Below are 16,709 nucleotides of genomic sequence, written 5' to 3'. Positions count from 1 at the left end.
GAAAGGATGCTTTTTACATTCAAGCTCACCCAGACAAGCAAGCATTCTCTGTTTTAGGACAAACACACGTTAAGCATTAGTAGACAGCCTTCTAAAACAAAAACAAAACACAAAATGTCAGTAGGGACAAGTTTAGATCATGTTGACTTCTGCATTAATCCTGCTACAGCAAGTTTCTGCGTGCTTCCCCATGCTCCCTCCCTAGGAAAAGTCAGGCCTGCTAGGACAGCAGCCAACGTGCAGTTAACTAGCTAAATATTCAAAGCTATCAATCACCTGCCTCCAGCACTCAAGGCATTAACCTTTTTTGCTCAATTCATCTGCCCTGAAATGGTAAAACAGAAACACCTGTTAACAAGGGGGTCATATAATATGCAAAGCACTGATTCTGTAAAGCTCATATAACCCATCTTAAAGCCAGCTAACAAGAGCTCCTCTTCATGTTACAGAACCATACCATTTATCACTCTAATATTCATCATATACTTTATTTTTTTTAAGTACAAGTGGGCAAAATATCTCTGTTTTTCTCCATCTTAAAGAGGCCTCTCAATCTCCACTTCTTACAAAGACTTTCATAATGAAATTTTTAAAACAGCAGCGATCACTTGGTGTGGAAACTTTACTTTTCAATGGGACAGCTGTTGGGCTAAGTTGAAAATAAAAAAGTCAGCCCTGCTGGAACCAAAAATCTTTCTGAAAAATGGGAAGTAGCATCAGTTTGCTGTTCTCTTCTTCAGCAGCTTGTTGAAAAACTGATCTACTAGATAAGTGCTCAGAAAAGCAAGAAAAAAAAGAAAGGAAACCCAATACATGCCAAAGCCTTTTTAACCTCTTAGGACTGTACTTTCTGCATGCAGGCAAAGCAAACCAAGCCCATCAGACCTCTGTCCTGATCCTGTCCCACATCATTCCCATGGACCTCAATTAATATTGTGTCCTCTCTCAGTACATATTTGAGGCATACTACGTACATAAGGCATATCTAAAATGCCTTAGTGTCTCATGCACCTTTCAGTCCTGGAGCCATTCTGCCACCTCCCATGAGGAAAAAAAAAAAACAAACAGAAATTCCCCAGCAGAAGGGAGATGAATGCCAGGTGGCAGAGGCAGCAAGAACCCCAACCGCACACCCCCAAATTAACTACAATCCAGAAAGTTCAGCTGAAGTTGCCCACTACTTGCCACGGTCTGCTTGGGTAAGTCACAGGTGTTTTTCCAAGGAAAAGGAAGTACACCTGGCACACCGTTTGAAGTCATAAAAATCACGCTATGATGTGTCCGACTGCTTCCCTTTCCCGTGGCCATCTGCTACCTCTCCACCCTGTGAGCCACAAGCTCTTAAGGAATCACCCCCGGCTCTTTGCTCCAGCAAATTCAGCAGGAGCATTTTCCACCTGCAGCCACACTGAATTACAAGCTGTTAATATTCTTAGTCCACTCCAGCATTCACATTCCTTGAATCCATACATGCAGAGGTGGATTTCAGTCTTTTCCACACCATATCCCAAGGTAGGTTTTTAAAAATCTTTATTTAGTAGCCTATTTTTTGAAGCACAAACAAACAGAAAACACATCTGACTAGTAAGGACAAACTAGAGGTTAACCTGCTAATCGGATGTGTGAGTTTAACCAATGAATTAGAAATTTAGCACTAGTCAATTCAGAATGAGGCCTCCTTTGGTGAAGAGAAATCTTTGCCCTCATCCTGGTAAAACAGGAGAGACGTGAAATCAGTTTTAACATCCTTGTTCAGGCAAACACCCATAACGTGAGACCAAGCACAGTTTTGTCCAAATTTCTCCCATCCCTCAAAAAGGCTCAACAGGAGCATCACATGGCCGAAGGAAGCATATGGCAGAACAGCATGGGAAACACTAAGGCAGCCCATTACTTCCTTTTGCTAATTTTATTCAATCTGCTTGGTGGAAGAAACTTTCCTAAAACTACGCAATTTGACCAAGTCAGGGCAAGGGGGAAGAACTGCTTTATCCTTCAACTAAAGATAACACCAGCAATGCAGTCTAAAGAGAATTAAATCTCCTTTTTAGTGTTGTTTGTTTTTTTAAAACAGGTTTCAGATGGTTATACATGCATGCAAGTTCCTGTTCTAAAACACTGAAAAAAAAAGACAAAGTATAGTCGTGCCCCCGTTTGGGTAGATGAGGAGGAAGGTGGAAAAGTTACTCCATAAAGTACCAGGGGAGTTCCTGAATCAGAAGCCTTCCTTCTTTACCGGTATCACTGAAGTGTAATAGATTTGCATTTGTTTACAAAGAAACATGTTATCTTGCATGTTTAACAGTAAGTTTGACCGGTTTTCAATGTCTGTAAGCACTGCTTGTAATGCACCAGTGCTCCAGGAGCCCACGCAGCTGGGGACCTGTGTGTACACCCCAGTCAAAAAGTTCAAATACAGATACACAAAGTCATGAAACAGAGTTGTTCTCTCATGTCCTGGTAAGATTTTCTTCTTTAAAATGGTAATCAAATAGACATCAGTCCCCCATGATCTGGCTCAAGGCTGAAAGAGTATCTAAAAGCTAATTAGCCCCTTAAAGCATCCCAGCCTTAATAAGCACTGTGGAACTAAAGCCACTGCACTATCTAACCTCTCAAAGCATCAACAACATGGAGTACTTAAAACAGTCCCAAATGCATCCATATCAAAGTCAAAAAGATTTCCAGAGCAGTGTTTAAAAGTTGATTTTAACCGGCCCTGTTCTTGTACTTTTTTTTTTTTTTTCTTCTTTTTACCTTGTTAAACATTAAACTGAAGTGCACACAAGTTTATAACCCAGGCTTTTGCAAATCTCTGCAAAATGTGGCCACGTCACACACATAATTGCAAGCAGTCCATAATCCTTTTATCTTCTTAAAAACTCTACAATGGACAACACTCAGTTCTATACAGTCTGTTTTTTCTCTGCATTTTATAACGTCATGTCAAGCAGCTTTTAACAACTTTTGCCAGAAAAACGCTGAACCTCAAAAAAAACCCCATCATGTCGAACATGTATTCAGTGTTTTCAACTAGTTCATTTGTACACTTTAACCTCTGATATAAAGTGCTTTCTAAAAAAAAATAAGTTCTTTATTAACCAGAATGAGCTACGTTATGCTAAAAAAATAATCTTAAAGTTAATTTTGGTTAAAAGTGTGTGATTGCTGCGATATCTACAGAACTCCCCTGACTGTAAAAATGCAAGCTTTGTGCAAAAATCTATCCCTGTCAAGGCTTTGGTGAAGAGATTGCAGGAGTCACATAAGATTCCAGTTTTTCTTAGAAAAGAACTGTGATTTAAAATTCCTGTTTAATGGAACTACAGCCTCCACTCACAACTAAGCAACTCCTGTTATCTGGGGAAGATGTTTCTCTCGCACAGCAAATACAGCATATATCCTGAACACAAGCACGTCCTCAGTCTGTGAGCATGTGAGCCTTTCATCATGGCAAAACAATAAATTTTCATCAATATTATCGGCACTAATTTAGAGAGCCTGAGTAAGAAGGAATATTATCAGCAACTCCTCTTACAAAACCCATGTGCCAAGCTTCCTCCCACCCAATGAAGCTTTTTCCACAGGCATTTTTACTTTGAGAATCCAGCTCTTCCGTGGATTTCTTCAAAACAAAAGCCAAAAATTAGCTGTAGTCCTTCCTAGCTACAGTTCTTGGTGCTGTCCTATTACCTTAAGGACTCCAACATAAACACTGGAAGTCACAGCAACATACTATTTCTGTAAAATGCAACAAACTCCAAGGCTATGACACTCATCACAAATGCAGTGGAAATTATGATCTTACGCTAACAGGATCTAGAGAACAGAGAGCTTTGAAATCCTTATGTCTCCTCTTCCAGAGGTACTTCCCAGCTTAAACTTTACCGTATAAGCAGTATAAACACGTGTAAATCACAGTCTACTTTTACACTGGAAACGCATCAGTAAAAGCAAAAGGCTTTACTGCTGCTGTAAGTGGTAATGCTGGTTTAATTCAGTGTGCAATTTTTGGTTTTGCTCCATTTGCAAAACACATATCAACTGCATTCAGAAATGTTAACAAAGAAACAAAAAACCTTCTTCCAGGGTTATCTTCACTTGCAGAGACGACGAGCAGTCAAAAGTTTTCTTGCCTCGTATCTCTGAAAAAGCTTCTGTATTTCTTACAGAATAACACTCCTGCACTTCACATCAGCACAATCGTGCCTGGTGAATGGCAGCTCTGCAGCACCCAGAGCCATGCCTTCTACTCTTAACCGGGGCCAGAAAGCCTTCAACAATTTGCCTGGTCAAAGCTCAAAGTCCTGTTAAACTACCCTTTCAACAAATTCTGCAGGTTCTGATGCTCCTTCTAGCATAAAAGTGAGATGCCACTCAGAGTGTTTAGTCATGAATTGGTGAAAACTCAAGCAAGGGCAGAACGGGAAGCCACACAGTGTTGCTTCAGTGCTAAAAGCCCTTGGATTTCTGTCACAACTCAGAGCTATCGGGAAGAAAAGGGTTGAATACCTAGAGCATGCCTTCAAGTGCATGCAGCAACATATACGTAAGAGAACATCTTAATGTCATATTCCAATTACACATAGTAACAAAGATGATTATAGTAGTCAAATTTATTCCATACCATAAGACAAGCCATGAACACCTCAACAGCATGACCACATCGTACTTCCCAAATGACATCACTTTAGCTGTTCTGATGAAAGCCTCCAGAACCCCATCCATCACACCTGAAGCAGCAAGAGAACTCCTTAGGAAAAGTCAAAATCCCTGTACACACCAGTAACTTACAACAGCACTCGGGAAAGGATCAAGCAAGTGGGAAGATGGCTAGCTGGAAACACACAGCTGTCTCGGAATTTTTGGAGGTATTAGGAAAAGTGGGTTACATATCTGAGATGGAACAGTCAAGAAAGAGTATCAGAGCATGTAGAAATCAATGAAGCATGAGACCAAAGAGCAAAGTAACTTTATTTTAAAGGAAATTTCTCTAGAACATGTCCTTATGTTTAATTCTCTTCAAACAGCTTTAACAGATTTATTGTGGTTTACAGAAGTTAAGGTTGGCAAATTATTGAATGCTTATTCTTGCTGCTGCTAACAGCTAAATTTTAAGAAAGATACTTTTGAATAAATAAAAAAAAAAATTAGCAGAAAATGTTAGCTGACAACTTTCTGTTACTGAAAAAAACTAAACCAAACCAGGCTACAGAGAGACACTGAAATAAACCATCACTGAACTACCCAACATCCCCAAAAATGAATTAATATAATGACATCTCTCTGGAAGGATATTAATGATGTTTTACTTATTCTTTATTGTTTATACTATTTATAAACCACCTATATACACATACACTAAAGTCAGTTAAGTTGGTCACACCTCCAGATGGTCAGGCTCAGAGCAAAGATGTCATACCTAAACATGATCTGCAGAAAAAGGATGTGACTGACTTTTAAATATAGATTGCAGGCTACTTTTAAAAAATGTCATGCTAAATTCTAAGGTAAAATAAAGTCGACTTAAATATTTGCTCATAACATTTTCTGAAGTCTTTAAAGTCAATTTGATGTTATTAGGTCCTACCCTAGAGCGTGCTCTCCTAGCTCTGGCCATCTCACGTGTAAAGCCCGCTCAGATCACAGGACAGGGTGAGAAGCTGTCACGGCAAAGCCGTCCTGCAAGGGCAAATTCCCTCAACACAGTACCCCGCGCACTCTGCTGCCTTCTGCGCAGGAATGCATCCTCCAAAGGAATCTTGCTCTATTGTACTTGAGTAGTAACTGGACAAAGAAAACATCTGCCATGATTTAAAGAAATAATGTGGAAGGGAAAACACAGTCTATTCTGCAAAATACCTTTAACTTCTGATTAAATGAGCTACAGCACTGAGAGAACCAATTGCGGTAGCAGACAAAAAACTACCTCCAAGTAAGGTAAAGGTCCTTAAATCGAACCGACCTCAATGCACTTGATTCCACAAAACTGGGCTCGAGGTACTACGGCATTACAGGCTTTAAAAGCATCAGTCATTCTGCTCAACGTGACACCCTGAACAATGTGTTTGCAGGGGCAACTTTCTGTATAAATGGTATAGCAAATAGACTAATGACTGTGGTTTAGGTTTGCCAGGGGTTTCTGAACCGTAATTTAAAACTAAAAAAACCTTCTGCTTAAATTGGTGTACACAGGCCAAGCAAAAAGCACAAGATCAAGGACCAATAACCTAATGCCCTACCTGGGGTTGCAGCCATTCACTGATACTTAAAGACTCTAAGAACAGGCCAGGGTAGAGAATTATTTTCTGTAGCATGCTTCCCTGCCAGGAAAGCTCACCACCTCAGCAAGAGTTCAATATCCCTAGAAAAAAAAAACACCAACTTGATCAGAGGGAATCAACATTCCTGGATCTTTCCAAAAGCTGTTAATTCCCCAGAATGCCCAGCAACTGCTTTACTAAAGCACAATAGACATATCCATCACCAAGCAAGATACCAGCCCTTGACAGAACAAAAGCACTTTGTTTCTCCCAGAAAAGAAATTTGTTGCAGGGATGTATTTCTAAAAGCCTACACAACATACCCAAGAAGAGACACAACTTTATGAGGACAAGTAGATCGCTCCTAATAAACACCGTGTTAACCCAAATGCATTATTTCCTTTATAGATTTTATTTTAATATCAGCTTTAATGAAAATGAGATTTTCTTAATGTGTTAGCCTAAGTTCAACAAATGGATAGTGCCACGTCCTGCCCCAGTCACAAGGACAGGCTGTGGGTGACAACTGGAAAGCAGCTTGGCAAGAAAGGTCCTGGTGGACACAAGCTGATCAGGGTTGAAGGCAACACCCTGCAGGGGTCCCCGACATCCTCAGCCATTCCGCAATTTCCCATCTGTATCACCACTCACACCACACCGTCACATCCTAGGGATAGACGCAGGGACACAATTCGACCCACCTCTGCATATACCACCAGATAACGTGACAGCACCGGAGCAGCTCATCAACTGCACAGCCAACACCATACACCCACACCAGCTCCCATGCCCTTGTCTCCCCCCATGGCCCGGGCTCACGCCTCCCCCTTCCAAGGAGCACATGTTCTCATTCTGTAACAGCTACAAATTGGAGCCACTGAAAAGAAGAGACCACCTCCTGCTCCTCCTCCCCCAAGGTAGGATCCTGCTCAAACCACCTACTATTAAACCGTTCATTGCAAGTGTTTTCAGCCACTGGGTTACATGTGCTTGTGGGATGTAGCTCTGGGAAGCGAAGACTGGGGACAACGCTTATCCTGGGATATTTAGCAGAGCATTAAAACATAAGGACAGAGTTACTGCAACATAACTGAGCCCCCCTGTACCAAATGGGGGCTGTCTCTCTGTGTGTTCTTTGCCTCAATTCTTCTTAATGTTAGTTTCTTCCTTCTCTTGCTTCTTTTTACTTGCTGAAGGGATTCTTTTTCTTTGCCAAGCTATAGGCTTTAGACACTCATCTCAGTCTTCAGAAACTTGCTTGATGGAGGTAGTTACCTGCTTTAGTTTATTCTCTTTATTTCCTACTTTTCCTTGAAGTAACTTTCATTTTTTGAAGGATACTAATTATTATTTTTCAAACTCTACCTACTTATACAAGGAATTCTTTATTACTATTGCCTACCTCTGCCTTTAATCTTACTTTATGATTAACCAACTGAGAATAAAGTCTGCATAGAAAAAACCCTCAATTCCCATCCATAAGTTAATGGTCTTTAAGCAACTCTTTCCCCCCTGTATCATCACCCCGGCTCAGCACCTTCAACTTCATTGATACTGAAGATGAGCAGACTACTTCTAAGAGCCATTGTATTGGGTTTGCGTGGCAAGGTTTTGGTAGCGGGGGGCTACAGGGGTGGCTTCTGTGAGAAGCTGCCAGAAGCTGCCCCCATGCCCGATGGAGCCCACGCCAGCAGCTCCAAGGCAGACCCACCACAGGCCAAAGCCAAGCCCATTGCTGATGGTGGTAGTGCCTCTGGAATAGTGTATTAAGCTGGGGGGAGGGAAGAGAAAAAAAAATCTGCCCCAATAGAATACAGGAGTGACACTGTGAGAAAGCAACTGCAGCACCCAAGTCAGTGCAGGAGGACGGCAGGAGGTGCTCCAGGCACCACAGCAGAGATTCCCTGGCAGCTCGTGGTGAAGACCATGGTGAGGGAGGCTGTCACCCTCAGCCCACAGAGGTCCATGGTGGAGCAGATCCCCACCTGCGGCCCGAGAAGGTCCATGGTGGAGCACATCCCCACCTACGGCCCACTGAGGTCCATGGTGGAGCACATCCCCACCTGAGGCCCAAGAAGGTCCATGGTGGAGCAGATCCCCACCTGCAGCCCACTGAGGTCCATGGTGGAGCAGATCCCCACCTGCAGCCCACGGAGGTCCATGGTGGAGCAAATCCCCACCTGCAGCCCACTGAGGTCCATGGGGGAGCAGATCCCCACCTGCAGCCCACTGAGGTCCATGGGGGAGCAGATCCCCACCTGCAGCCCACTGAGGTCCATGGGGGAGCAGATCCCCACCTGCAGCCCACGGAGCCCATGGGGGAGCAGATCCCCACCTGCAGCCCACGGAGCCCATGGGGGAGCAGATCCCCACCTGCAGCCCATGGAGCCCATGGGGGAGCAGATCCCCACCTGCAGCCCATGGAGGATCCCACACCAGGGCAGGGGGTGCCCGAAGGAGCCGTGACCCACAGGCAGCCCACACTGGGCCAGCTCCTGGCAGGGCCGGTGGCCCAGTGGGCAGAGGAGCCCAGGCTGGGGCAGGGCTGGGGACCCCGCAGGGACCCCCTGGGGCCGGCTGGGCCTGCGGGGCTGTGCCCTGCGGGGGGACCCACGCTGGGGCAGGGGGGAAGGGCTGCAGCCCTGGGAAGGACTCATGTTGGAGAAGGCCATGGAGAACTGTCTCCCATGGAGGGACCCCACACTGGGGCAGGGGCAGCAGCAACAACCTGTGGGGGACTGACCGCAGCCCCCAGCCCCCGTCCCCCTGCGCTGCTCAAGGGGGAGGAGGTGAAAAAATTGGGAATTAAAGCCCAGGAAGAAGAGAGGGGTGGGGGAAGGTGTTTTTCTGATGCGAATGGTAACAAATCAAACCGATTTCCCCAGTCGGGCCTGTTTAGCCCCCGCCGGTAACTGCTGGGCGATCTCCCTGCCCTCACCTCGACCCACCGGCCGCGCGTTACATTCCCCCTCCCCTGAGGGCTGAGGAGGGGGTGATCGGACAGCTTCGGTGGGCACCTGGTGTCCAGCCAGGGTCAACCCACCAGAGCTACACAAAAAGGCAGAGATGACACTGTCAGCTGGGTTCTTATCAGCTACATACACATCCGCACATCTGACGCAAAGGTTTAGAGAGTTTGCGAGTGCTTTTGTTTTCTTTTTAAAAGAGTGCCAGATCATAAAAGGTTGAACCTACAGGACTTGCTGGGTTCTGACACATCCTTTGGCAGACAGCATTAGTGAGGGATCAGCTTCTCAGACAGTTGTTCTTCAACCCGCAGCGTGAACACACTACCACTGGTTCGAATCAGTGCATTTTAAAATCAGATTTGCAAAAGAAGTTACATAGCAGAAACTTGATGCAAAGGGCAGAGAATAAACAAAACCGAAAATACTTCTCCCAGGTGACACTCATAACACTTTCAGGCTGACTTTTTTTTTTTATTTGAAAAAAAGAATTTTACTGTACTGAATATTAATTTTTCCACTCCAAGTATGTTTGCTTTGACAATCTACATACTGTTTAATTTGTTACTGAACCAAGAAAAACAAAGATCTCCATAGCTACCAACAAGCTGTTATGATAGGATATGATGGCAGTTGTTTGGGCAACACAAAACTTTCATGCACTGGGTTTGTTGCTGTAGCAAATTAAAATGTATTTGGGAACAGTTGTGTTCTTTAGAGATACCAGCTTTCCTCACTCCTGTAAAACCCAGATGCAGTGGTAGCTGCTCTTTTCGGAGATGGAGGATGTCTAAATCCTTCAGTTCCAAGTCCCATGAAAGGGCACCCACATATGCTTCTCTCCCCTACATTTACTGAGCATTATAAAAAAAAAAAAATAAATAAATGGTCAGAAACAACAAAAGTTGTCCTTCTCCATAAGGAGGAACTGCCAGGAGTTGAGTGTGGAGAAGGAATGCATCCTATGGGAAAGGAGTGACCCTCAGCCAGGAGAAGAAACTGAGAACTGCCAGAGCAACCATGTGTCAGAACAGAGAGAGTAGAGGGTGAAGTAAGGAAAAAGAGGAATAAAGCCAGGCTACAAATAACATCAGGCTCACTAACAGAGCAGCAACAGAAACATGAAGTTCAAAGAAATAGTTTTGGTCATTTGCTTTTAGACAGACCCTCTTTCTTAACCAGCTCTATTCTACTGGTTAAAGGACACACACCATACCACATCAATTCTGGCATAGGATTAGTAAAATAGAAAGATGGCCACAACTGAACTGGAAAAGATCTTGTTGTCAGTTCTGTTGGCCAACACACACTAACTGGAAATATTCTGGGAACAGCTTTTTTTTTTTTTTTTTTTTTTTTTTTGCAACAGTAAAAAAAAAGCCAAAAAGCCAGTCTCATCACCAAGTGCAACACCAGCAGTCAGGAAGCGAAAACCTCGGAGGGTTGGGGGAAGCTTTGCTGTGCCCCCCACCACAGGCACACGGTTTCTGTTCCAGGTTACAGCCCCGGGACACTGTCAGCAACTCCAGCACCACAAGCAGAGACTTTATACCCAGCCTCTCCCTCCCCTCGACTTTCCTGAGCATGCTTACTAAGAACTATGTGCCTCTAACCAAAATGGATTTCAAACAGCCCATCCACAGTGCGCCACACTAAACAATCAACTGCATAAATAGCCACAATTGTTTACTGAAGGCAAAACCTACAAGAAACATGCCACAATATTTATTTATACTGGGCAATGACAGCTTTTCCAGTTTTCCAGTACAGGTTTTCCAGTTACTCTCAACACAACTTATACTTCTGCAGAAGTCAGGGGCAGAAGTTGCTACCATGTCATAGGAACACATTCTTCACAAGACTTCTGTACCAGGTTAATCAGTTTACCTTTTATGAAAATGTACAGTGAAATAGCTAGTTTTAAGTATGTACCTGATAGCCTTATAACTGAAAGGGCCTGATTACATAAAATTTAAGATGGGGGAGGGGGAAGAGCCTAACAATTCACATTTTTAGAAAAACAAATATCCAACTCCCCAGCTGACAATGACAACATCTGCCTTGAAAAGTAATATGGAAGCCCCTAAACAGCAGCAGTTCTGCTAAAAAAAAGTATTGATATCACTTAAAAGTTACAGCTAATTAAAAAAAATACACTGCACCTTACAAATCCATTCTAGAAAATACTCAAACTCAGCATGCTTCTTGCTCTAGAACACAAAATTACCTCTAGACTAGAAAGATGAAGTTTTTAAAAATAAATCATGCAATATTCATTGATAATTAAGTATCTTTTTAGGGAAACAACTTACTTGATTGAGTTTCTGAAGTGGTCCTCAGCAGGATTTTTTACAGTACAACTGTTCAGCAACCATAAGTCTGCTTCAGCAGAATTGTCTAGAAGACAGAAAGATACAAAACTGTGTTAAAAATTATCCAACCTGTCAACTCCTACTTTGTATCATATAAAAAAATTCCACATTATCAATAAGTTTACTATTTGAAAAATGATTTTCTATTCAACATTTAAAACAATTACATTCTTGGAAGGGATTTTTTGTTTGCTCATAGTTGCTGGTTTGTGTTTTAGAAAAAAAAAAAGACCAAAACCACACACCAGCATTTCCATTATTTCACTCCCCGCCCCCCCCCCCCCCCCCCCAAGGAAGAATGAACATGTATCTCATCTACCAGCTGAGATGCAACTAGGTTGCACGTCACAGAACACAAAGTTAAGAAAAGTGGTCACTACTCCCAAAAACACCAAGTCCATGGAAAGATCTGGACTACACAAAGGCAAAAGATCACCAAAAATGCACAAAGGTGCTTTTTAAATAAGTGGTCAACAAAAGCAGGTTTCATTAAGAAAAAAATCCCTGTGTCAGCTCTACTGTGAATTAGTACAACAAAAGAGACAAATCAGACTTTTTCAAACACTAATCTCTACTGAGGAGAAAAGTCAGAATAGCCAATTTGGAAAGAAACACGTGTATTTCTGGTTTAGATTATATCTTAGTTATGGTATAATTCAGCAATTTTCAGACAAAAGATATCCATGCAGCCAGTATCTGCCCCCATTCAGATAAGCAATAGTTTTCTTCGAAAACCAAACCCTTCTGTACGTCCACAACCTATTGATATCTAAATGCATTAACAGAACTGAATCCCAGAATTACCTGCGGAAGCACAGGTAACAAACTCTAATCCTGTAAAACATGACCCATTGTACAGAATTACTGGCATAGTTATTTTTGTAGCAGAGTAACAACTTCATTTTTTAAAGAAAAGGATGGCGATAATACTCATATTATCAATATGATAATATTCAAGTGCTCTAGCATTCATCGGAATAGCTCTGTATCACTTTGGGTAAGAAAATGTGTGTCACTTGCCACTCTGCAGTATATCCCGAGTATCTAAGCACTGACTGAGGTATTGTTAAATAACATAAGCCAATGAACAATGAGTAGAGCTAAACCATCCTTTTTAGGATGCCTGATTTGAACTGACACCCTGCTAAAGCAGAAGAAAGCTTGCAAAGATTTAAGCATGTTTACATATGCACTCTGCACGAACGTATCCACACAGGTGCAAATATCCTTTTCCCCATACACATACTTATGGCTCTAAAGGCTGAAGTGAAAAATCTTTCCTTCTGTCTCACTGCTGTTCTCTCCAAAGAAACGATCTTTTACAATTAACTATCAGTCATTTAACCTAGGAAGCAGGTAGAAACAAAACAGCACGTAAAAGAGCAACCAAAGGACATACATTAAATAAGAGAAAGCATGCAGAAGGTTTCTAATTTCTGTTGATAAGAGATCACACCGTTACCTTGGATCAAACACTGGCGTCTTTATGACAGGGAAAGGCTACGAAGTGTTGATCAAAAATAAAGTTCAGACCTTTAGCTGTTTTAAACATAAAGCAAAGGTACCAAGACCTGACCCTGCCTTGACAGGCTGGGAAAGAGGACCGAGTTCAGTTTTACCCCCATGCAGAACTCCAAACAAAAACAGAATGAGCCAAAGAACCTCTCCTCCAACCCAGGCTGCATGAAAACAACCTTTTCAGACTAATGAACATCCTATTACTGTTAGATAATTATAGGTGAAAAAATTAATAGGAATTACATGCAGAAAAGCAAAGAAAGGTAGCGTCAAAACCAGAAAAAGGGTGAACTCTTGGCCCAGCCAAATTCACCAAGTATGAAAACAACCAGATTTTTTAAAGGGTTTTCCAATAACACTACCAAAAACTATATTTCTTACTCTTTTCAGCACCATAAACCGTTTATGAATTCAGCTCCGCACCCATAACACACCCACCTAGAATCACAGAGGGACTAAATAACAAGAGGCCAGCACTGTAAGCCAGACGGGAGCTGGAAATACGTTTAACAGCCAGGAGTGTCAGTAGCATCACACATCGCTGCAGAGCGTAACAATTTTCAAGAGATGTCTTTATTCAGAGGAGCGATGCCTCACTGCAGAGAGCACCAGCTCTGGGCTTGGCTTCAGTCCCTCCTTGCACTGCGGTCTCCATGCGGGAAAGAAAAGAGAACCTCGCCGTAACAGTACTTCTCCCCTAAAGCCAAAATAAAGCCCCTTTCTTCAAAACATCACTGGAAAAACTAACACGTTTCAGTTTAGAAAGACCTTACAGACTAACTCAATAGGAATCTTTTCCTACAGCAGTTTGGATTCCAGGCTATTAATATATTCTAGCTCCTTGATCAGGAGTCTGAAGGACAACAACTGCAGCACTTGCACATATTTAACCTGTAGGAAAAAAATCTCCCAAAAACATTTAAATGGGTTCCTTCACAGGTTTCACCCCCTGCAGAACAGAGGGTGCAGAATAAAGGCTTCTGCAGAACAGGATCTTCTGAGCAGTTTTGGGAAAAGGAGTCTTATTAATGTATACATCTAAAAATCATTTCAGAAAAATAGAGATGTAGCAGAGGCCTGTCCTCTGCTTACAGCAATCACAGAATCACAGACTGGTTGGGGTCAGAAGGGACCTCTGGAGATCATCCAGTCCAACCCCCTGCTCAAGCAGGGTCACTGGAGCAGGTTGCACAGTCACATCCAGGCGGGTTTGAGTATCTCCAGAGAAGGAGCCTCCACAGCCTCTCTGGGCAGCCTGTCCCAGTGCTCTGGCACCCTCAGGGTAAAGAAGTTCTTCCTCATCTTCAGGTAGAACTTCTTGTTTGTGCCCATTGCCCCTTGTCCTGTCGCTGGGCACCACTGGAAAGAGCCCAGCCCCGTCCTCCTGGCACTCGCCCTGAAGATGTTTGTAGGCACTTACAGGGTCCCCTCTCAGCCTCCTCTTCTCCAGGCTGAACAGCCCCAGCTCTCCCAGCCTTTTCTCCTCAGGGAGATGCTCCAGCCCCTCATCATCTCATAACCTCTGCTGGACCCTCCCCAGTAGCTCCCTGTCTCCTGAACTGGGGCGCCCAGCACTGGACCCAGCACTCCAGATGTGCCTCACCAGGGCAGAGCAGAGGGGCAGCATCCCCTCCCTCGACCTGCTGGCCACACTCCTCCTCACGCCCCCCAGGGTCCCACTGGCCCCTTGGCCACCAGGTCACGCTGCTGGCCCAGGGGCAATGTGCTGCCCCCCAGCCCTCCCAGGCCCTTCCCCGCAGAGCTGCCCCCCAGCAGGCCAGCCCAGCCCGTGCTGGTGCGTGGGGCTGTCCCTGCCCAGGGGCAGGACCCGACACTGGCTGTGGTTGGACTCCATGGGGCTCCTCTGCCGACCTCCCAGCCTTGCTCCGTATCATCAGCAAACGTGCTGATGGTACAGCCAGTCCCTTCACCCAACAGCGTAGCACCACCTGCTATAACAGTATTATTTTACCATATTTAGTTGTTCTATTTCTGTATTTTTTAATCTTTTTTCTGATTAACTCACTCTCTCTCATAGGTATACATCTACACACAATTTTTGATTATGTGTGCATATAAATAAACACACATTTATGAGTTCTATGTATTTACTAATTTCATACCACAACTCTTCAAAACCCTATCTGAGTTTTCCTAGTTTTTTACTGCGCTGTTCATATGTAAAAAAATTGCATGTAGTGGTGTGGATTCACCATGATCTACTCTATTTTCTCAAGCAAATTTCAGTTTAAAAATTTTAGTTAATTTAATTTAAAAAATTTATTAACCAACGGGGCATTTTTGTATCAGATTGCAGGAAAATATGCACATTTACAACACTGCAGGGGGCAACTTGCCAGTGGTAACGTTTTGCTTTCAGAGCTTTTGATGCACTTACACGGAACACGAGGCCTTGACGGACATGCTGAAGCAAACACAGACCAGAACACCAGATCAGAGTTGGCATGTACAAACAAGATCTGCAGGCTTCATAATTACTGAATATTAAGCAACACCGGGTGTAAGGGTTCTTCATTCGGGGCAGGGGGATTGGAGAGACTAGCTATATGTATATATATATATATACACGCCTATATCTATCTATGTGTATAGACCTATATTTACTCATATATATGTATCTACATATATTAAAAAAAAAAAATCAGTGTTCTGACATGAGTAGTCGCTAGCATTCAATGCATGCCCAAAGAAAGAGTAAAATGGCCCTGACAAGTAAGTTGAGGCTGCTAAATACATGCCTGCACTGGCAGGGGCAGAGAGACCTGAGGTTTCTCTGTTTATACTCCAGGAAGGCTGACGTGAAGTATTTAGGTCTGGATGGAAAACAGCATACAAACGTAGCGCTGTACCTACTGCAGCAGCCCGTGTACCCTTCCTTGGAAGATCTCCACCTGCCACCTTTTCCAACCCCAGCCTCCACCCTGAAGGTCACTGTGAAGCTGGGATTCACTCATTCAGCAGGCTGATGCCCGTCATCCTCAGACACCTCCATTAGACTGTGAGGTTTTGGAGAAACCACCAAAAATTCAGCGAAGAACAGAAGCTTGTGTTTGGGAACTCTCACAGATCTGACTGAAGAAACTTTTACAGAAGGTTTTCCAGCAAGTCACACATGCTGTGACCGGCAAAGCGGAAGCAAGAGCCATAAGCGCACAGTGAACATCAATTACAGTAGTGAATATGAGATATAGATGCCCTTTTCTATACCCCGAAAACAAACTTCTCTAAGGGGATCTTCTCTCCAACTTGGTGGGTTTTTTTCCGTAAATTCAGCCTATTGATACTTTTTAAATGACTGTATTTTGCTGCTGACCATTTTTTGGTGAGCTGCTTAAACAGCTTCCTGTACGTTAAGACACTTTTAGGAAAAAAAAAAAAAAAAAAAAGTTATGTCAAATCAGCATTGTATTAAACACTCAAAAACACAACTCAAAACCATGGCCTTTTTGCATTGTGACATCTTTTCCATAAAAGAAAGGCTACACTGGAAGTAAACCACAAAGTCTATCATACTCTCTGCAAAACAACATAGAGTACAAAGAAACCTAAAGGTCATGGAAACTTCTGAA

At 43.3% G+C, this 16,709-nt stretch overlaps 1 protein-coding gene across 1 annotated transcript in view; it reads right to left on the bottom strand.

The window, feature by feature from the left end:
- The window catches only part of CDKAL1 (CDKAL1 threonylcarbamoyladenosine tRNA methylthiotransferase), a 428,463-nt gene that overhangs the window by 345,100 nt on the left and 66,654 nt on the right, over nt 1-16,709 (bottom strand). Inside the window, exon 5 of the mRNA XM_080381401.1 lies at nt 11,542-11,626. Within this exon, the coding sequence (XP_080237527.1) occupies nt 11,542-11,626 (85 nt within the window). The remainder of the gene's footprint in view (nt 1-11,541; nt 11,627-16,709) is intronic.

Source organism: Falco punctatus, assembly GCF_963210335.1.
Source record: "Falco punctatus genome assembly, chromosome: 3".
NCBI classification, from domain to species: domain Eukaryota; kingdom Metazoa; phylum Chordata; class Aves; order Falconiformes; family Falconidae; genus Falco; species Falco punctatus.
This window is presented reverse-complemented; position numbering and strand designations above follow the sequence as displayed.